General features: G+C 44.8%; 1 protein-coding gene and 1 long non-coding RNA gene across 3 annotated transcripts in view; one reads left to right on the top strand and one right to left on the bottom strand.

Annotated features, from left to right (window-relative positions):
- LOC123375999 overlaps nucleotides 1-17,251 on the top strand; it is a 33,572-nt gene extending 16,321 nt beyond the window's left edge. Inside the window, exons 3-4 of the long non-coding RNA XR_006581658.1 lie at nucleotides 7,509-7,589; nucleotides 16,814-17,251. This is a non-coding gene — a long non-coding RNA (uncharacterized LOC123375999). The remainder of the gene's footprint in view (nucleotides 1-7,508; nucleotides 7,590-16,813) is intronic.
- Nucleotides 974-21,150, bottom strand: WNT8A (Wnt family member 8A). 2 transcript variants are annotated; one of them, XM_045027553.1, is made up of 6 exons: nucleotides 21,018-21,150; nucleotides 4,564-4,597; nucleotides 4,210-4,348; nucleotides 3,192-3,317; nucleotides 2,686-2,828; nucleotides 974-1,556 (listed from the first exon to the last, which is right to left on the bottom strand). In XM_045027553.1, the coding sequence occupies exons 2-6, from the start codon at nucleotides 4,576-4,578 to the stop codon at nucleotides 996-998; spliced, it is 984 nt and encodes a 327-aa protein (XP_044883488.1). In that variant the 5' UTR covers nucleotides 4,579-4,597; nucleotides 21,018-21,150; the 3' UTR covers nucleotides 974-995. The 2 variants fall into 2 exon arrangements, with proteins under 2 accessions (XP_044883488.1, XP_044883489.1); XM_045027554.1 differs by lacking the exon at nucleotides 21,018-21,150 and having other exon boundaries at nucleotides 4,564-4,638.
- Nucleotides 21,151-21,523: the final 373 nt, after the last annotated feature.

Raw genomic sequence — 21,523 nt, 5'->3', positions numbered from 1 at the left:
TGGATACTATCAGAATATATATACAGCAAACAGAGTGTTGAATCAATAATACAACTTGCTTAATAATCAATATTATGCAAAGAAGATGCCAAATTCTTCTCTACTGATTTTTTGTTCAGTTGGTGCACTATAAATTGTGTTATTTCATCCGATACAGATTATATATATATATATAACCCCAGACAGTTGTATATATATATATATAGAGAGAGAGAGAGAGAGTCCATCTGATTTATATTGGATGAAATAACACAATATATATTGCATGAAATCTGTACATACTGTCTGTAAATCTAGGAAAGCACTTAAGGTTAAAAAAGTTGTGGTTGTCCCAATATAAACCATGATGTTGTGAAGACCCTTCTCACATCAGAAAGTGCATAAGTATTACATTAAAAATATCTTCAAGCAACACGTGCAACAACCACACAGGTTCATATTCTGCTCTTAGGCTTGTGCAGCATCACTGAAGTCAACAGGGAAGCACATAGGTACCTGAGACCAGATTTCAGCCTGGAACAGCGAGATCTGATCTCTGTTACATTGATGCCTGGAGTTACTCCACTGCCTTCAGTGGATTTACTCCAGATCGACAGTGGTGTAAATGACAGCTGAATCAGGCCCACAGACTATCATCTGATATCACCAAAAAATGAAACTACTTCTTTACCCGGATACACAAATACAGTGACTATGAGGAAGAAGTGTGTTACAAGGAAATATAAAAACCAGGAAAGTAGGCAGAAAGGCCCGAGATCCACTAGGGCCCATGGCCTGCTCTGTGTAATCACACAACATCGGTCGTGTGGCGTACACCCACCTGACCCTACCTGGACAATCCCCATTTAACGCTTTAAGAGGAAGATTAGCGCCCCCCACCCCACCATGTCCCTCAGGATCCTGGGGAAATTTCTTCCCAACCTCAAATTTGTGATCAGTTGGCAACTACGGGTAATTTGTCATGAATCCACTTGTTAACAGCAGTGAGTTGCCGATTATCTCTTGTGCCCCCTGTTCCGCCGCCTGGTGGTGTTGGGGGATGAGCCATCTCTTCTGGAGCAGTAATGCTTGGTAACCACCTGTTTGCACTGCTGGCATTTCACCATGCAGCACCAGTGGAACTTGCAATTGCAGCTGGTGACAATCTCAGTCCTCTTCTCCTCCACTTTCAGGCCGCACTCAGTGCAGAGCCTCCTGCAGCTCCTCCTCTCCCACTGAGACAAGTTCTTGCCACTCTGCAGGCATTCCCGCCCCTCGGTGCCATGGAGGCCCAGACTGGCATTCCTGACGCAGTAATCAGGAGAGTCTTCCAGGAAGACAAGTTCTGTGGCTAGCACAGTGCTGAAAGTCTCTGCTGTGGCCCCACGGCTGTCGGCACTATTCCCAGCTCTCATCCTTCTCTTGTCCATCTCCAGCTTCTGGGCCTGGTCATATTTTATCTTCAGATAATTCCCAATTTCTCGAAACTCAGCAAGCTGGAGCCAGCAGGTCTGGATGCTGCAGCTGCCCGATACCCCGTGGCACTTACACGTCCTTTTCATTGTTGCTTTCACAGCCTGGGATGAAAAGGCAGAGCAGTTAGGAACAGCAGAAAACTGCAGCACAAACATGGTCTGTTGCAATAAAACCTCAGATAGTGGCATAAGGGGTTGCTCATCTCTCAGTCATCAGTTCTAATCCAGCTCATGCTAGTTGGGGCTGAAAGTCATTACTGTGTAGTGGCCCATGTGAAATGAACTGGTGCTCTCAGTCCAGCTCCTGATGGACATATGTTCCATCGCTAACTGGGAGCTGGCAGAGATGTAAACATTCAATGGGCATGAGCTACTTTACCCCCACAGGTGGAGTCTCTCCAGGCCTCTTGTGAAGCACACTGGCAAGGTAATGCTATTACCTGGGCTGTCCCAGGTCTCTGAATAACTTCTGCGTGAACGGTGCTGGTTTGACAGCTCCGCACATGAAGATATGAAATAATCTTAGCTACAGAATGATAATAGACGTATTTATGTAGCACCTTTAATCCAAGCACTTCACCAATATCCTCTACCAATCCCTCTCTACAATAATTATAGGGTGCCAACACTGTGGTATCTATGTTCGATTGTTAGGCTTTGATATATCCTGCAACATAGGTATGCTGAATGTTGCCATCCTGATTTTACAGCTAGGGAAACTGAGGCACAGAAAGATTAAGTGACTTGCCCAGGGACCCGCTGCCAGAGCCAAGGTTATAATCTAAATCGCCTGGCTCCTGCTACCCTGCTCTAACCAACAGACAACATTTCCTCTCCTAATGAAGGCCTTGAGCTGCACATGACAAGAGATGAAAATAGGGTTTGCTCTATTTTACTGTCTGAACAAGTGCTTACTAGCTACAGGACTCCAAAGACTAGATTTCGCAATTCTTGAGAAATGGTGCATGTCATTATACGGGCTGTTTGCTTTGCTTTGAACTGAAGTGCAAGTGAAGCCTATTGCAATAATTTTCTGATGTTCAGATTTTAGGGCCTGATTCCAAAATCCTTACTCCTTATGCACATGCAGTAGTACTTATTCATGCAAGCAGTCTTACTGAAGTCAATGGACAACTCAGGGTTGGAGAATAATGGGGCCTTAAAGCTTTGTAGATTATGTGCTGATTATGAAGATATTTTGGATACAGACAACATTTTTTTTTTTACTTACAAGTCTCCCTGCTTCATTGTTATGCAGATTCATTAAAGCTCTGGCATCTTGTCCTGTCTCCAAAGCATCCACAAATAGTTTGGAAATTCTCTCGCCAAATTCCACATTATCACTGCAGCCTCCCCAGACCCATCCTCGGCCACCTAGGAAAGGACGCATCGTTCACAAATAATAACTATGTGCAGAAGCTCAGGGCGTAGGTGGATTTCAGTACAATATGTAAAGCCAGAGCTCTAGGAAACATGTTGGAGGAGCCATTCCTGCATTGGCAGGGAGTTAGCTGGATGAGAAGAACCACAGAATCATTTCAATGTGTAATTCTTACGAATGTTAAAAGCAGGAACAGTCCTTTGAGCCAATTTCTCACTCTGTTACAAGGAAGTCAATGGGGCTGCACAGTTGGAACATAGTTAAATGTGGCCCTACACTTTTTCCAAGTCTGAAAATTGTGATGCCATCAACCCAAAAGCAGATCAGTGTACTAGACCAGGAAAATCACAGCTCACCTACACGGCCATTCCTTGAATCGTCACAGCCACAGTTGTCAAAGTCTCCCATGCTGCAGTTTCTGGTGAGTGTGTACATTACTCCAGCTGAGCTGATGGCATGAACAAAAGAGGTTTCTCTGGTAGCTGGAAAGAGATGAAAAGAGACTGTCACCCTCAAGAACAGAAACCCTCAGTCTCATTTTACTGGTAAGAAGGCCCCTTCGTGGAGCTGCCAACCAACCAAGCAATTGCTGGGGGGCAGACTTTGCATAAGGCAATTAGGACAAAAGATAGAGTGGTGCAGGAATTAAACCCTCCATAGAACATGGCAAAGTGCTTGTGAATTCTGTCTTCTGCCAGCTTTGTTGTTACTGGCATGACAAAGTGTCACCTTGTGTGTATTTACGTATGGAAGAGAGTTTCATGGTGACAATGAGATTTTATACAACAGGCCTGATCCTAACACCAAGATCCGTTATCACTGACTTCTTTTGATACCCAATCAGGGTTACTCTGTAGCAGTTTTCTGTCCCTGTCTGTTTTCTGATTTGGTGGCAGTCTCCTGCATGGTCTTCTCTACACAGTAAAGCTGCATCAGTTTAACTTAAATCAGTTTTTAAACTCATGCAAACTCTTCTCTGGACACACTTTTTAATTTCACTTTAAGAGGTTTCTTTTCAGCTTAAACCTGCTCCCATCACATAGGCTAAACTGCAAGAAGCCACTCTTAAGCCGAAGAGAGAGAGAGTGTGTGAATTGGTTGAACTAATTTGGGTTTAAAGTCACACCTGAGGTTAAACTGGTGCAACTTTCTCATGTAAACAACCAAGCTCTTAGTGTGAGGCTGTGGCTGCAGCCTGTCTCTCGAACCTCCCTCCCTCCCCGCCCCAAAATTTGCCATCATTCTAATATATGTATCTGTATAATCTAGATCCTACCTAACTATAAACTGGCTGTATCCCATAAACAGAGATGGCAGGAGGGAAAGGAAGGAGCTCTAGATAAATCCGTGCTCTGCCTCTAAATACACACTTACCACTCCGCAGTCTGTTATGAGTCGAGAGCTGCAGGGCACTTTCTGGGCAGTTCCAGCGCTCCCAGGTGAACTGGTGTTTACATTCTTCAATCCCGCTGTGGGCCCCCATAGCCACGCTGGTGGAGTAGGTCAGATACGCCTTGCATAGAAACAGAATGGGTCTCAAACTCCCAAACCTTTCAAAAGGCCACTTGAAAGCAAATGCAAATGGGTTTCAACTGCTTTACCTCATTACACAGAGGGAGCTGGTGCCCATATGCACATCAGTAAATGTGGTGCCTTAGAAAGGCAACATTTGGTTTGCTAACAGGAAAAATCTATCATTAAATTCATCATAATCCATGTGTAAATTACCTTTGGTCCCGTCATCAGAAAGTTGTTCACAGACCTGTAACAAATAAAACAGGATAAGTGAGATAATTTAACACAGACTCAGACGCATCACCATCACCAAAATATCCTCGTTCAGCTGGGCTGAGACCCTACCATGCTGACGTGTGGAAAATGGCACAATAGATCCCAATGCTGGTGAAGATGATGAAGGTGTTGCTCTTCATGGCTGTCAGGGTGAAGTTTTATTCCACTAGCTGATCTAAAGCTCTCCACACCAGAGAGGGTTGAATGAGCAAGGCAGCTCTGCTTCTCTCCACACCCAAAGAGGGGATACTCAGGACAAGGAAAGTTAAAAGAATCCAAATCTCAGATATTTATAAGGTGAAGTTCTGAATGGCCAATACCCCCTATTCATTTGCTACCCAATGACCCTATGTGGTAAAGAAGCCTCTGATCCAATGGGTGACAAGATAGCAAAGGAAACGCCTAAAGCTGCACTTCAAAAGACAAGGAGCAGTTGTCACCCAGAGCCTGTGATGATTCTCAAGGAGAGTAAACTTCCCTAACAATGGGCAACCTTTAATTCTATTAAACACACCAGCAGTCATCTCTCTCTCTCTCTCTCTCTAGCTAAGGTCCACTTGCCTTCTTCATGATACTTTGCCTCTGCACAGGGGCTCACTTCCCTGGCTCCTCTCAAATAACAACCACATTTCTATAGTTCCCCCACTAGCTCAGTGCTCCTTGCTATGAGAATTTCCTGAAGCATTCAGGGCCAGTTTTATAAAGTGCTGTTGGGGCTGGATCTCCCAGTTTTGAAGGGATTTATTTAAAGCCAGACACCCCCCCCACACACATACACTTTCATCGATTAAAGAATTTGTGTTCCATAAGGGCAATCAGGTGCTGCAAAAATGGCATTTCATCCCTCCAGATGTTTGGAAATCTCACTAATTTACATTCCTGCGGCCTGCGAGCCCTGTGCAAAGCGTCGGTGAGAGGTTTGCTCCGTGCCTATATCCCCATATGTGACACGCTTTTTTTTTTTTTAATAGTGAGGACAGTTTTCAGGAAGAAGCAAATTCTGCACAGTAAAGTTCACCATAGCAAATGCATGATCACGTGCTGGCTTCAGCTGTGTGAGCCTCACAGGTATCCTTCAGCACAGGACTGGAGGAGCCAGAGTGTCTTCTCATATACGTGGGTGTAAGCGGGGAGTAATTCACTGATGTTAAAAGAGTTACACCAGTATACAGCCAATATTTGAGAGAGGAGAATCAGTCCCAAGGATCCGGTCCTGGATATAGGTATGGGCAATGTTGTTAAGGGCATCCAAAACCAATACTGTCAAGGCTGGAGTGATGTCTATTGGTGACAGCCGGCCTTTCTTAATAGGTACTCTGGGGTTCTATTCCTGGGTCTGCCACTGACTTACTGTGTATCTATGGGCAAGTCATTTAGTCTCTCTCTCTCTCCTTTAGTGTTCCCCATGTATAAAATAGAGATTATGATAATTAGCTACCTCTAGGGTATGTTGTTGGTTTAATAACTAAATGTGTGCCAAGTGCTTGGTGATCTTCAAATGAAAGGCACCACAGAATTGCAATGGATTAGTTAGGCTACCTTATATCTGTGAAACACTTAGCAAAAATATACCTAATTGCATCTCACTGTGTCTGTAAGTGTCACACACCCACACATACTCATATGGGTCAGCTCCCTGCTCCTTTGGAAAGCAGAAGGAAAAGATCATTTCCACCTCTCAGCGCCAGGTTTATTAGCAAGCAACAGAAGACTTATCGCCTAGGTCATGTGTAAGGGAGACCTGGGGCCAGTGTAGCAAAGCTGCAAACAACAATTTTGCAATTTGAGGATTAAAACTGTAGGTTGGTGCGAATGTAATGAATGCAAAATAAAAATACCTCTTCATGAGCACAGAGCGTTCACAGCCCTAGTGTACTCCTGTGGGGATGACAAAACTGGGCCTGAGTCAGCATCTTAACTATTAACATCCTGAAATGACGTCCGTCTTGTACAGAGCTGCAGAAGGGCGGTGTATTAAGACTAAAGTGTCGCCAGTGTATTTAGAGAAGCTCAGTCATTTAAGCCCAGGTATAATAGCTTGGATTATATGATGCATTTTTATATACAGCTGCCTTTTCTTGGTTTTAGTGCCACTATCTATGCAGGCATGTTAGTGTTCATTATCTGAGAGCGATTGTGCAACTCAAAGATTTTGGAGCATCAGTTACCTCAATTCATACTTGATCCTCCTAACCATGTGATAGAAAAATAGCTTTTAGGGGTGTGGCACTCTTCTGGGGAAGATTGTGTTATTTGAAAGGGTCTCTGTCAGGTTAAAAATCCTACATTCAAACCACACATTTCCTTGCCTGCCTGGGATATTAATAACACCGTTTACTCTTAAAAACACATGGATCTGAATCTCCTATAACTTTTATAATCTACTCTGGTTGTTGACTAGGGTGACCAGATGTCCCAATTTTATAGGGACCGTCCCGATATTTGGTGCTTTTTTTTAATATGGGCTCCTATTACCCCCACCCCGTCCCGTTTTTTCACACTTGCTGTCTGATTACCCTATTGCTGACAAACAAGAGAACATGTTCTTACAAGCCTGCCAGCTCCAATTAATTATTCTCCATTTACAGCAGCATAGCTCAAAGCAGAACCTGCCCCAGTGTGTGATCACAAGCCGTTCAGGGCAAGAATAAGACTATGAAGCCATAAATGGGTAGAACTGAAATATTCACATTTTTGTAGAACTCTCCCTCTCTCTCCCCATCCTACCTCCATTGTAAAAGTGAACAGAGCTCGAGTCACTTGACTGGCATGAGAGATTTCCCCAGATATTTATAGTAACAATAATACTTTGCACTTCTCAAGCTTTTCATCCATAGATCTCAAAGCAAAGGAGGGTAACTAGAATTATTTCCATTTTACAGGTGGGGAAACCAAGGCAGGGAGTGGTGGAATGACTTGCAAAAGGTCACACAATGAATGTAACTAAGCTCCACTGGACACAGGTATTTTGAAACTAAGCATAGTGCTCTAATCACTACATCCCTAAGTCTCATGCATGGGTGAAGTTCACTAACACCTGTGTGAACACTGACTGTTCAATCTGCCTGGTTTTGGCATCACCCAGAAATCTGCTTTGAGTTTTAGCTTCAGATAAACCTAAAATGTCAAAGCAAAAGTCATATAAAATATTGTTGTAGCTGTCTCGGTACCAGGATATTAGAGAGACAAGGTGATCCAATAAAAGGTATTACCTCACCCACCTTGTCTCTGAAAGCAAAATTCGGTTACTTCCACATTGTTATATATTAAAACTCATTTTCACTTGAAGAGGTTGGATGAACCTTTTGACATGCCCAGTCTGCACAGAGCCTAAGGCGACAAGCAACCAGTTGGGTGCAGCAAAATGTTCAATATCTAGTGTGGTCTGGGTGATTGTGGGTTGATAAACTGGCAAACGTCCGTTCATTATGTTGGGCAGCAGGACGCCGAGAACCAGACTTGAGTCTCAGTTTCAAGTTTGCAATGAAACCAAGTAAGGTTCATATTGGTTTCAGGTATCACTGGAAACAATTGATCCAGAGAACACTGTGGTTTGGTAGATATTGTCGAGTTTCAGCTGAATTCTGTTGACTTTACTGATAAAATGTTAATATGGTGTTTCTGGTTTTTTTTTACTGTTTTGGTTTGTTAATCCACTCATGGTCTGGGCTTTTCACAGCCCTTGGCACAGGAGATAATCAGTGTAATGAAGTATATGGACACGTTTCCTACCAGCTGTGACATTCATTAAACATGCAGCCTGTACTTATGCCTGTGTGCCCTATTGACTTTAGTGTGTGCTTTGTCACCGAGATCTGCCTTCCTTCATGGGTGTATTTTGTGAGATTGCATTTCATTGCAATTTTTTTGTCTTTCACCACGAAACTAAAGGCCACATTTCAGAAATCCAGTAGGTGGAATCCTGTGCAACCATGAAAGGGTTGTTCGTATGAGGTTCCCACGTTGTTTTTGTTGAGATAAACACACTCCTATTGAAGAAGCACTGGTGTTTGGGTTGGGATCTGGGTTCAGATCTGAGTCACAGTTGGTCCAGCTGGACTGGAAAGTAAACTCTGCATCTTGTAATGGATCAGCATTTTGGGCATTTGGGCTTTCACATGTGTGATAGCAGAATTTTGGGCCCTACGGTTAAATAAAGAAAAAGGAGAATTGGAGCCACTATCCGGCATGGTATAACTGTCAGGTTAACCCAATTATGTTTCCTCTTTGAACAATAATTTTACAAACTGTACATTAAGTGTGGAAAAGTGCCTGGAGGGAGTGGATGTGGGGTGCAGCAGGATGGGGGAGAGGAGGAGAAGGTTTCAGAGGTCTTGAAGAGATGGGCCTGAACCAAAATCAAGACCCAAACACTCCTGCAATCAGAGGTATTCAAAATCTGAATCCCCATATGGAGTTTGCAAATAGCTCCTCTCTTTATAATGGGCTGTAGAAAACAGCCTGTGTTCTGGATTCTAGTGTGTATGAAATCTGGATCCATCTACATATGCTATGACTTGAACCCATCTCTAAATGAGGATAATTCTTATCAGGGAGATGACCATAACTTCAGGCTCAGCTGAAAGGGCTGTACTGACTGAAACAATAGTGTTTTTCTCTGAAATATTAATGAAGATGTTTCTGTTCATATTAGGATTTTTAACCCATGTTTCCAAAAGCCTAATTGTTGGTCCTGAATTAAGCTGACCATGTAGTTTTAACTGGAGGCTGATGGCACAGTAGTTTCTGGTGGGACAGGTGAACTGGAGGTGTTTTAGTCAGATAGTGGACAGTGTGGAGAATTCACCCAGCACTACAGTGGACAGTGTGGAGAATTCACTACAGACTTTATATTTATATTTATATTGCAGTAGCACTTAGAGGTCCCAACCAAGACAAGAGTCCCTTTGTGATAACTGCTTAACTACGCACAGTCCCTGCCCTGAAGAGCTTACAAACTGAATAGACAAGACAAACTACAGGCTGGGAGAAAGTCGCACAGCTGGGAGTAGAACCCAAGTCTCTAGTCCCAGATCATTGTAGCCGTTAGATCCTGAGGAGCACCTGTGAAACATGTGGCAGAAGCAATACCAGTCCCGCAACCACCACCATGGCCTCAGTGCAATCTGACTGGCTGTGTCTCCAGGCCCACTAGAAAATCCAGTATCTTTGCTTCAGCACTGGTGCAGCCAACAGGCACTAGTGTGGTCAGGGCTCTAGCATTTCCAGCGATGTATCCAAAAAACCAAACCAACCCATGCACCTGGGTGGTGGAAAGCTGGATAAAAACAACATTGGCTATATTGTTCTTAGCAAGTGATACATTCAGACCTCCAGCGTCAAATCCTGCATTGCTGGCTCCGTTACAATAAAAATCCACCTGGGTAATTAGACAGATTCCCCCCCCTTTCCTGGAAGGCTTCATTTTATTGTGTTCACCTGCTTTGTTCTCCATGGGAAGCCAGCATGAGTCCCCACGTGTAATGCCATATACTTGTTTGTATACAGAAACCCTCCCAAGCAGGGTGTCTCGATGGCTCTTTCCCTGCCACATTTGGTGTTGTTTTAAAATAGTCCCTTGCTGAGAGCCCTGGCCCGGGTGAAATCCTTCTGCACATGCAGTTCCACACAGGACCATTTTTCTACTCTTCCCAACTAAAGGTCCCAAATCTCCCATTGGGGGAAATGTGGTGTAATATTTGCCTTGGCTCCCCATAGGTTGCCACGTTCCCCAGGCAGGTGAGTAGCTTACGGTGCTTCACGTCAGTGGGAGTTTTGCCTGGATAAGGAATATGGGCAAATTAATGAAAGGTGAACTATGATGTTCACATCAGAACTGAAATGTTGAAACCTACCCGGACCGAGGCTCCTAACTCCATATTTAGGCACCTACCTGGAAATGGCCTGAATTTCAGAGGTTCTGAGGTCAGTGGGAGCTACAGCTGCTCAGCACCCCTGAAAATCAGGCCACAATAGGCAGCTGGGTTTCACTATTTGGCATGAATTCTTTTGGTTCCAGTTAGTGAGCCAGATGATTCCCTTCCAGAGCCACAAACTCATTGGCGGCATGGGGGATCCTTCCAAATGTCCACATGGTTCACCATGCTGACAGCCGGAGGCATTTTCTCCTGAGTGGGAAGAGAGAGCAGCTTCCTAACTGTGAGCCTGAGGAATCCCAGCCCCATCACCATGGCCCTTAGAGCATTAGCCCCTTCTCAGGAGGCCCTAAGGCTCCTTCTGCCCCATGGCAGCATAGCTGGGAGAGCAGAAGCTGTGACTGGAAGTTAATGCTGCAGGGAACAGTGTTAATTTCCAAGGCAAAATCCATGTGAATATCTATGATTATCCTAGGGGAGTATGCTGCTCGCTGGCTCCACCCCTTCTGCAGCTGGCCCCTCCTCACTGACATTGTGATTAGAATGCATTTGAGTCCCTTGGTACCACGCAGTGGAAACCAGTCTTTCATAGATTCATAGATTCTAGGACTGGCAGGGACCTCGAGAGGTCATCGAGTCCAGTCCCCTGCACTCATGGCAGGACCAAATACTTTGGCCCAATGGCCCAGCTCCTCAGGTATTTAAGCAGGGAGCTAGGGACCCAGATACCTTTGAGGATCTGTTCTTATGTAGGGCTGCCAACTCTGACTGAAGCTATTCCAGGAGATTATTTTCCCCAACATGATGTAATGTCATTTTCTTAAAATATCCTATTAAAATATCCTAGATTGCTTTCAATGGTCACCAGGAGATCAATGCTGATTCGGGGAGATTCCAGGCCAATCCTCGAGGGCTGGCAACCCTATTCTTATGGGTTAATCAGGAGTGATACTTCATTGCTTTTGCAGGCCATCTGCAGGTCCCCAGTAGGCACAGAGGTTCTCAGCCCCCATGGCAACCCCTCCATAATTCAGCTGCTAGAAGAGGGCCTCATCCTCCCTGATTGAACTAACCTCATTATCTCTAGCCTGCTTCTTGCTTGCTTATATATACCTGGCCCTGGAGATTTCCACTACATGCATCCGACGAAGTGGGTATTCACCCACGAAAGCTCATGCTCCAAAACGTCTGTTAGTCTATAAGGTGCCACAAGACTCTTTGCTGCTCCTCCATAATTGCTACTCCTTGTATTACATCCAAGCACTGCAATCAGGATCAAGTCCCATTGTGCTGAGTCTTGTACAAACACATGTCTCTGCCCTGTGGCAGGTAGTGCTTTGAATCCAGAGATCGCCAAGCACTTTGCTGAGCTTTAACGACTGGTCCAAGGTCACACAGCCTAGATGCTGAGGTGATGGACTCTCTACAACTACCCAAGACTTATGGCAACTCATTGGCAGAGCCAGGAGTAAAGCCCAGTTTCCCAGACTTCCAGCCCCATTCTCTGGCTGCTGGACCACTGTCAGAGTCAAAGGCCAGGGAAACAGTTCACAATGAACTGTATGTTTTTTCTCAAAGATTTTTTTTAAAGTGCCACCTCTTTAGCTCTCCAGTACAGTTAAATGCTGAGATTAGCCCTGCCATGCCGTGGGCGGGCCCTGTTTGCTCTGGCTATCTCTTAGGCTGGTATATGTTTCTAAAACTCATTCTATGGAAATGCTAGCTGGAGGAATTCGCAGCCTGTGATAAGATATAGCTAGTGTGAGAATTCAGTTACGTTAAACATTGATCATACCAGACCCTCTAATGGGCATTATCGTCAGAGAGGCAGCCGCACAGGAGCCTAGCCAGCACCTGTTAATGGCAGAACCAAGGCTATGTGAACGTGGGACCAGACAAAGGACATTTCTCTCCCCTCCCCCATACATGACAGTCTTAAAACTGAAGTTGTGTTCTCCTCTCCTGATGTTCCTACCCCACCCCCTCTTCCAAGCTTCTGCTTCCCTCCCTCCCTCCTTGTCCCCTGCTCCTTCCCCAAAGGAACAGACCATGTTCTCCTCAGCCAGGGAGCAATAAGCAGATTAGCTTGCAGACTCAAATGCCTTGATAAAGTTCTAGTCTGTTGTTCTGCAGCACAGAGGGACCAGCATCCTGTCTGAGCTGGGAGGGGGTGATTACACTCTCCCTCCCGAAATTCCCCTGGTAGTGTCAATGGAATGAGCAATTCCTCACTCCCCGGCTAGAATGCTTGTGAAGTTGTAGCTGCTCGCTGTTTAAAGATGTCTTGCTCCCCACCCCAGAGGTGGTTGGGTTTTAGTGACTGTATTGCAGAGTTCATGGTAGCCTGGAGGCAAAATGGCCAGTGGAGAGAGAAGCAGAGATGGGTCAGGAGACATACCGGGAGGCTTTCAAAGGCACAAAGGACAGTTAGGGACTCAACTCCCAGTGAAAGTCAATGGGAGTGGGGCATCTACCTGCTCTTTGTGCCTTTGAAAGAAACATCTAGTCCCTGGTAGGTTTCATTCTCAGCTCTACTGCTGACTCACTGGGTGAGACCTTAAGCAAGTGATTTATGGGGAGAGATTCAAAGGCACAAGGGGCGAAATTCAGTAAGACCTGGGTGCTTAACTCCCTTAGGCCTCTTTGAAAACCCCAGCTTTAGGCTTGGTCTACACTAGGGGGGAGTGTCGATGTAAGATACACAACTTCAGCTACGGGAATATCGTAGCTGAAGTCGACGTATCTTATTTCGACTTACCTCCCGTCTTCACGGCGCGGGATCGACGGCCACGGTTCCCCCTGTCGACTCTGCTACCGCCGCTCACTCTGGTGGAGTTCCGGAGTCGATGGGACCGCGTTCAGGGATCAATAAATTGCGTCGAGACGAGACGCAATATATCGATTGCTACCCGCCAATCCAGCGGGTAGTCTGGACGTACCCTTGGGCTTTCTGTGCTTCACTTTCCTCATCTGTGAAATGGTGACTGAATACAAATCTACCTTTGGGCAATCCTGGGGCTTTCTGCAAGTTTTTTGCTGCATTCAGAGCTTTCAAGAAATTAAAAAGGTTTTGGGATAAAATTTTCAACATTGCCCAAATGACTTAGGCACCTCAATCCCAATGACTTTGAATGGAACTTAAACACCTCAGTCACTTTGGAGCCATGGAAAGTTTTACCCTTTATCTTTTTCCCCTGCAAAGATACAGCCATCTGAGAGTTAACCAATGGGCATCTACCCTGGTAACCAAGCAGTCCAGTGAGCCAAACAATAGCAATCACAAGGAAGTGACCAAATCCAGCCCCCATTTTATTTGCTTCCATGGGTGTGTGTGTGTGGTGGGGGTCCCTTCAAAGCCTACTGAGCTCGTTACATAGTGACATTTTGAAGTAAGAGCAAGTCCTTTTTTTCCTGCCTCCCTCCCTATCCCCCATTTTTTGTAAAGGAAAATGAAATGCAAAAATTGCCATGAATGCAACTTTACAAACATCTGTATAGGAAGGGGATGGGTCCCTGTTGGTGAGCCTTTCTAATCTAACAGACAGGAATCTGTACAAGAAGGGATTAGGGACTGGATACAGAACAAGATTATTTAAAAATATATAACTTATTAAATGTCTCATCTCACTTAATTATTTCCTTCCAAGCCCTATTTTAATTAGCCCTTAATCATTTCCCTTTGGTGGCCTGCCCCCATCTTTTCATGCTCTGACTCTTTCTTTTCTCTACCTCCCACAGACTTTGGGTCTAGTCCCAACTCTGCCACTAACCTGTTGTGTGGTGTTGGGAAAATCACTTTGCCTGTGTGCCTCAGACTCCCCATTTGAAAAATGGGGGTCGTGATATTTTATAAAGCACTTTGAGAGCTGCAAGTGAAAACTGCTATATAAAAGCTTATTATTTATGATGTCATCCCACTGCTAAGCAGTAGGAAATTTTGAGGCCTTGCAAGTCAGCTTTCTGATGGAGGAGAAATCAGTGACATGGAGTATAATTATCTTCGTAGTGCCACTTGTATCTAGTGTTAAAAAACACCAGTCTTTGAACAGAGGTGGTCACAAATGACATATAGCTAATCCCTTCTATCAGAATTCTCTGCCCAAAAACCAGTGCCAGGTTCCCAGAAAGCAACTCTGCACTAAGAATTGCATTTAGTTAGACTGAGGCCGAGAGCAAACTCTCCTGCTGTTGGCAACAGTTTCCCCTAAAAGAATGTGCATCACAAAACTAACCACAATACCACAATTCTCCAAGGACTGGGCATTGCACACACACACTAAGAAAAAGAACTTGTGTAACAATGGCACCTGGTGACATCTGCCCTAACAATAATCACAAAGCTTCATCCTCCTTGCCTCCCCATGCCCTTTGTTCAGTTGCAGATGTTTGATGCTGTTTCCATTCCTAACTGGAACAATGAAATGTGATCGCTTTAATATATATTTAAGCAGTTTGTGGCTCAACCCTGTGCAGTATCTCTAATAGACTGAGGACTGTGATATCTGTGAGAGAACATAATACCGGCTATCCTGGGTCAGACCAAAGGTCCATCTAGCCCAGTATCCTGTCTTCTGACAGTAGCCAATGCCAGGTGCCCCAGAGGGAATGAACAGAATAGTGATCCATCCTCTGTCACCCATTCCCAGCTTCTGGCAAACAGAGGCTAGGGACACCATTTCCGGATACCCTGGCTAATAGCCATTGATGGACCTATCCTCCATTAATTTATCTAGTTCTTTTTTGAACCTTGTGATAGTCCTGGCCTTCACAACATCCTCTGGCAAGGAGTTCCACAGGTTGACTGTGTTGTGTGAAGAAATACTTCCTTTTGTTTGTTTTAAACCTGCTGCCTATTAATTTCATTTGGTCACCCCTAGTTTTTGTATTATGCGAAGGAGTAAATAACACTTTCTTATTTACTTTCTCCACCCCAGTCATGATTTTATAGACCTCTATCATATCCCTTAGTTGTCTCTTTTCCAAGATGAAAAGTCTCAGTCTTATTAATCTTTCCTCATACAGAGGCTGTTTCATACCCCTAAATCATTTTTGTTGCCCTTTTCTGAACTTTTTCCAATTCCAATATATCTTTTTTGAGATGGGGTGACCACATCTGCATGCAGTATTCAAAATGTTGACATACCATGGATTTATATAGAGGCAATATGATATTTTTTGTCTTATTATCTATCCTTTTCTTGATGATTCCCAACATTCTGTTCGCTTTTTTGACTGCTGCTGCACATTGAGTGGATGTTTTCAGAGAACTATCCACAATGACTCCAAGATCTCTTTTCTTCAGTGGTAACAATTAGTTTAGACCCCAACATTTTTTTTTGTATAGTTGGCATTGTTTTCCAATGAGCATTACTTTGCATTCATCAACACTGAATTTCATCTGCCATTTTGTTGCCCAGGCACCTAGTTTTGTGAGATCCTTTTGTAGCTCTTCGCAGTCAGTTGATATGGCCACTGGTGACCAATTATCTGTATTTGATGTTTTAGCTTTAAAAATGGTAAGAAAACTGTGGTTAGACGATGCATGTCAGCACCCTCTTTGAACGGGAAATTCCTGGGGCTTCCTGCATGCTGGATTTCTTCCAAGGGTGGTCTTCGAAAGTAAATTTCCTCCATTAACAACTCCCGACCCTGAGATCACAAGTGTTAACCTTAGCTTCTAGAGACCAAAATGCAACAGTTTTGGAGGGGAGTCTTTTGTGTGAGGCTACAATAGCTGCTTGTTCCCCTTGATAGTTCTGTGAAATCACAACTTTTTATATGGTGGGTGAGTCTCTCTAATCTCTCTATATGTCTGTATCTAATACGTCTCTCTAATATCCTGGGACCAACATGACTACACCAACACTGCATGCAACTTTTTATGAGAGCATTAATTTCAGAAAGGATAGAAATGTTGTGTGTCCCCCAGAGATTTTATGAAAAGAGAGCCTTTCCAGTTAGATTGTTTTGTTTTTTAATGATAAGACTGGCTGTTGATCAGAGCAAATGGCAACGTTCTGCTCCCAAAGATGAATTGTATTGACTTCATATATTTGCCTACTCTGTTCCAGGAAAGAACTTGAGAATGTGCTGTCTTGGTAATATTTTTTGGTAGCAAAGCACCATCTAGTGGAAAAATACAATATTCCAAGTACAGAGTTACTTTGCAGCAGTTGAAAATAGAGGGAGAAATAAAACAAGCTGTTTTATGGTCTAATCTGCCAAAATATCCTCCTGCTCTGATTGCATAGTCTTTTCTGAAGTGTGCTAGCTTGTTGGTTTCTCTGACTTTCCTCTCTCTCTATTTTCAGGCTACCTAGATAGTGAAGCACATGCAGTTGCTGTATGGTTGACATGGCTGCATACTTCGAAGGGAGAAGCACCTGCATTTTAGAAGGATTGCTTTTAAAGATAAATTATGCTTGTCTGCATATAAACTCTGTGAGGCCAGCACATGACAGATTCATGTGCTTGTTTAGTGTGAATTGTAATCAGTAAGGACCAGAGCTTGTTCACACTGGAGTTAAGAAGAGTTTGGACATTAACGTCATTGAGAGCAGGATTCAGTGATGATAATACCTTGCTCTTATGTAGCACTCTCCATCAGGAGATCTCAAAGCCCTTTACAAAAGAAGTATCGTTATGCTAATTTTATATATGGGGAAAATGACTCGCCTAAGATCACCCAACAGGCCAAGTTGGGGACAGAAGCCAGGACTCCTAGGCCAGTATGCTAGCTACTAGGCCACACTGCCTCTCACAGATAAGTGAATACAAACTACTTAGAAATTGCTTATGTTTCTGCCTTTTCTTTTTAAAGGGCCTTAACAAATGCTAATAATGGCCAAGGTATATCCGCCATGACAATGCATGGCTGTTCTGTAGCATAAAACATTTCAAGGGTCCTAAAGTGCTTTGTCCATTTATTAAAGCTAGACTCAGGACCACTGAAGCCAATGGAAGTTTTGCCATTGACTTCAGTAGAAGGAAGTTCAGGCCCTAAGCCTCTCATACCCTTGAGGTTGGTGGTATTATATGTATCTGACAGATGGGTAAACTGAGGCACAAAGGGTAAGGGGCTGATTTTCAGAGGCACTGAGTACTCACAATTCCAGCTGAAGTCAATGGGTGCTCTAGGTGTTTAGCACCTCTGAAAATCAGGCCCCAAGTGATTTGCCCTATGTCACACAGTGGGTCACTGGGAGAACATGGGGTACTTGCTCTCTGTTTAGTGTTATAAATGCTAGACCCCATTTTCCCTTCAATCAGCAGATGGATCTTTAGAGAGGAAGACTGGACCAGTAGTCTAGGACCTTTGCGTGCCCACTTCAATACCCTGCTCTGCCATGTGCTTCCTGTATGACCTTGGGTTAGTCCCTTAGCCTCTCTGTACCTCGGTATTCCATCTGCTCCATGAGGATAATAGCACTGCCCTGTGGTGAGGCGAACTACATGAGAAGCTAATAAGATGCCCAGGCATTATGATGGTGGGGGCCATATAACTGTGTTAGTGAGATTTCAGTCTTCTGTAGGCACTAAAGATTTATCATATACGAGGTCAGTGTCTTTAAGGTATAGGCTATATAGAGGCCACGGAAACAGCATGGATGGCAGTGGGAATTCCAGGTGCACAGCAAAGATAGTGGGGGACATCCTGGCTCCATGGAAACCAATGGCAAAATTCCCATTGATGTCAGTGGGGACAGGGTTTTACCTGCTGTATGTGGCTGTGAGTATCATTGGATTTGCAGCCCTGCAGTAGTTGTTTTAATATTGTCCCTATTGAACTGAGAAAGAAATCATTTCTTTGGCTTTAGTACAGAGCTCGCTTTTGTAAAAGCTTGTCTGGTCAATACACATCCAGGTCGATTCTGAGCTCACTTGCATACCATAATCAGTCACTGGATTTACATTCATGTTACGGAGATCAGAATCTGGCCTAGTATTTTAATATGGATGTAGGATCCATCTCATAGACAGCACATTATACAATGCACTGATATTAGAGGTTAAACACAGGTCTTTCCTCCAGGGCCTTGCTTTGCTGAGTGCTTTAAAACATGAAGTTTACCAAACCAGGCCCTGGAGGAAGTTGCAGCTGTATTCCCCCTTCCATACAGGTGTAAAATAACATGACTAAAGCTCGGTCAGCACAGTGTGGAGCTAATAATCACACTGTATGTCAAATTGGGGCCAATTCGGTCTCCAATTACCCATTGTGAACATTAGAGCAACCACATGCTGGCAAATAAAGCTGAGCCTGGTGTTCTGACAGTTCAAAGTAGTTAGATATTTTTAAAGCACACTACCAAAAAAAAAAGCTGTAAAAGTCAGATTGTCATCCAAGCACAGGGCACGGTGACTGGGCTGTTGAAAAAGAACCCTTGGGACAATAAAATGGTGTGGAATGCGCTTTGGAACAAAGCAATGGTGATTTTCAGTTCGGTGCCTTAAAATAAAGATCGATATGCAGGCCAAAAAAAAGCTCCCTTCTGAGGCTTTGTTTAAAGCCAAGACATATGTGGTCCACACCCTTCTGCAAAAATGTCTGACGAATCTCTTGGAGGCTCACACCATGGGAGTGAGGTTTGGGCATGCGTATGTTTACAAGGCAGCTCTCAGTGCGCTCACAACGCCCCGCTCACCTGCAGCCTTGTACACTTTCCTCCAGGGAAATGCTCTGCTTTCCCATTTAAAGCCAGCTGTAGAATGAGTCCATCCTTTCACTACATCACCAGGCACGAGGCTGGAGAAAATCACCAAGGCCAGGCACTGGGTGAAAATCGAACATCAGTTACCCTGGTGTAAATCTGGAGTAACTGTGGAAGTCAGTGCAGTGACACCAGATTTGTGCCAGTGTGAGAGAATGAGATCTGGCTTCCTCTTCGGCATGTTCCATTCCTCACCAGCCCAGTCCAGGACTACCTGAGCACTAGTCTGGGAACATGAGTGCAGATAGGTAGCATGGTCAGCGGCTGAGGAGAGGAAAGGAAGGTACCAGGAGGTAAGGGTTACCTGCACCCTTCGTTCTAAAAGGGGATGGCCCTCTGAAGAGTCCTGTCCCTTGCAAAAATCTGGCCGGGGCTAGGGCTGAAATGAAGCAGTAGCCTAGCTGTGGAGGAGTCTCTGGCCTTGGCAGAGTGATGCCCTGAACCTGCCATAGAGACCTCCTGAATGGAGAGAACAATATGCTCTTGTCATTTGCTGCCTCTGTCTCACATATGCAGAGTCTCTCAACAGAGTAAAATAACTGGTTTCCCAGCTTCAGACACTGGAAATGTTGGGTGCTCTCTTTGCTGAAGGACCATGGCAAAGGTTTCTCTCTGGGCTGGAAGAGAAGGAAGGAGGAGAGGGGCGAATGGAAGGGGAAAGCCCCCTGCTAATTCCTCCCCCTGGAGAGAAGAACCAGAGTTTCCAAGGGGCAGTTGGGCTTCCTCCATCCCTCCTGCCTCAGCTGGGGGTGCCCACGGATGTGCTGCGCGCTGTTTTCACATCTGAGTGGGCCTCTGTGCTGGTGCTGCAGGTGCACAAATAGGCTTTATAGATACACAGTTGTCTTGCCTGATTAGAACTCTTGTTAAACAAAACCAAAATGCATGCAAAGGGCAGATGTGACTAGTTCAGCTGAAGAGCAAAGCCCAGGCCTTATCTTCTTAAGCTGTGGAGTGTCTCCCCAAGGCCTACTCTGCACTATTGCAGCCATGCAACGCAAGGCAGGGGTTTGCCTGAAGGATTTCACTGCCATCCACAGGCCAGAATATCCACGCACAGCACAGTGTTGCCAAGTCTCTCAGATCTCATGATATTTGATGGTTTTCTTAAAGGCCCAGCTCCTGGAGTCCTGTGACTACATGAGCGGCTCAGCTCTAATTTTATTTCAAAGTGCCCTGATACACGCAGGTAAAAGGGAATGAGGGAACAGTGTTTTGCAATGCAGATATATGTTGAATAAATAAAAAAACAGGTGACTCTACTGATTCTTTGCACTACTCAGTCTTAAGGCCTGAGCCAAAGCTCATTGAGACACAGTCTCCCCCCCTACACACATCACTGACTTCAATGTGCTTTGAATCAGGCCTTTACTGCTGTGGTTTCACTGCTGGGACACATCTGAGTGCTAAATAGGGAAGCTGGGTCGGTGGCGTGAGTCACAGAGGCTTGCCGTCTAGCTGGCTGCGAGTCCTGCCTGCCTTGTATACCACAGCGTCCCTCGAGAACATGGTTTATTTTTTCTAAGCAGTGGCGTGTGCTGTGTAGGAGGTTCCCTCTGGCTCGGCAGCAGTCAGTGCTTTTTAAAGGAGCATTGTTTACTCCAGTTTTATCCCCAAACAAACTGAGAGCTGGCCAGAGCCACCAGCTCCACACTTGCTTTTCTTTGGAGTGTTTGCTGCCTTGTGCATTTCCTTCTGAGTCTTACCCCCCCTCCCACCTAGCTCTTCTGTCTGAGCTCCCCTGGTGCCTTTGATGTTCCCATGCAGCTGCTGAACTGCAGCTTAGATCCTTGATCCCACTAACCTTCTCGATTAGATGCTTCTTTCCCTCAGGCCCTGCTTGCTCCTTAGGCCATTCCCTCAGCTCTGCCTGGCTCTCCCTCACATGCCTTCCTTTCCTTTTTAGGGGGGAAAGATCTCCCATGGCTTGGGAGCAGCGTGAACTGCATAGTGAATACAGTGTTGTCAACTCTTGCAATTTTTTTTAAGTGCATGCCTCATAGGGTGACCAGATGTCCCAATTTGATAGGGCTAGTCTGATATTCGGGGCTTTGTTTATATAGGTGCCTATTACCTCCCCCCCACCCTCCATCCTGATTGTTCACACTTGCTATCTGGCCAACCTAATACTTCACCACATTTGGTATGTGAGAAAGTTTGGTTCTGGATCTGAAGGTGTGGCTTGTGCCCAGCTCTAATTACTGTACTACAATGCAGCTGTTAAATGAGCGTATGGAACTGCATAACTTCTCTAGTTATAATTATCCCCCTAGGAATGCAGAGGGCTCCTGTGCTGAGCCACCCTGTGAT

Source organism: Mauremys mutica, chromosome 8 (genome assembly GCF_020497125.1).
Source record: "Mauremys mutica isolate MM-2020 ecotype Southern chromosome 8, ASM2049712v1, whole genome shotgun sequence".
Taxonomy (NCBI): domain Eukaryota; kingdom Metazoa; phylum Chordata; order Testudines; family Geoemydidae; genus Mauremys; species Mauremys mutica.
Note: the sequence above shows the minus strand (reverse complement) of the source record. Positions and strands in the feature narration are given on the sequence as shown.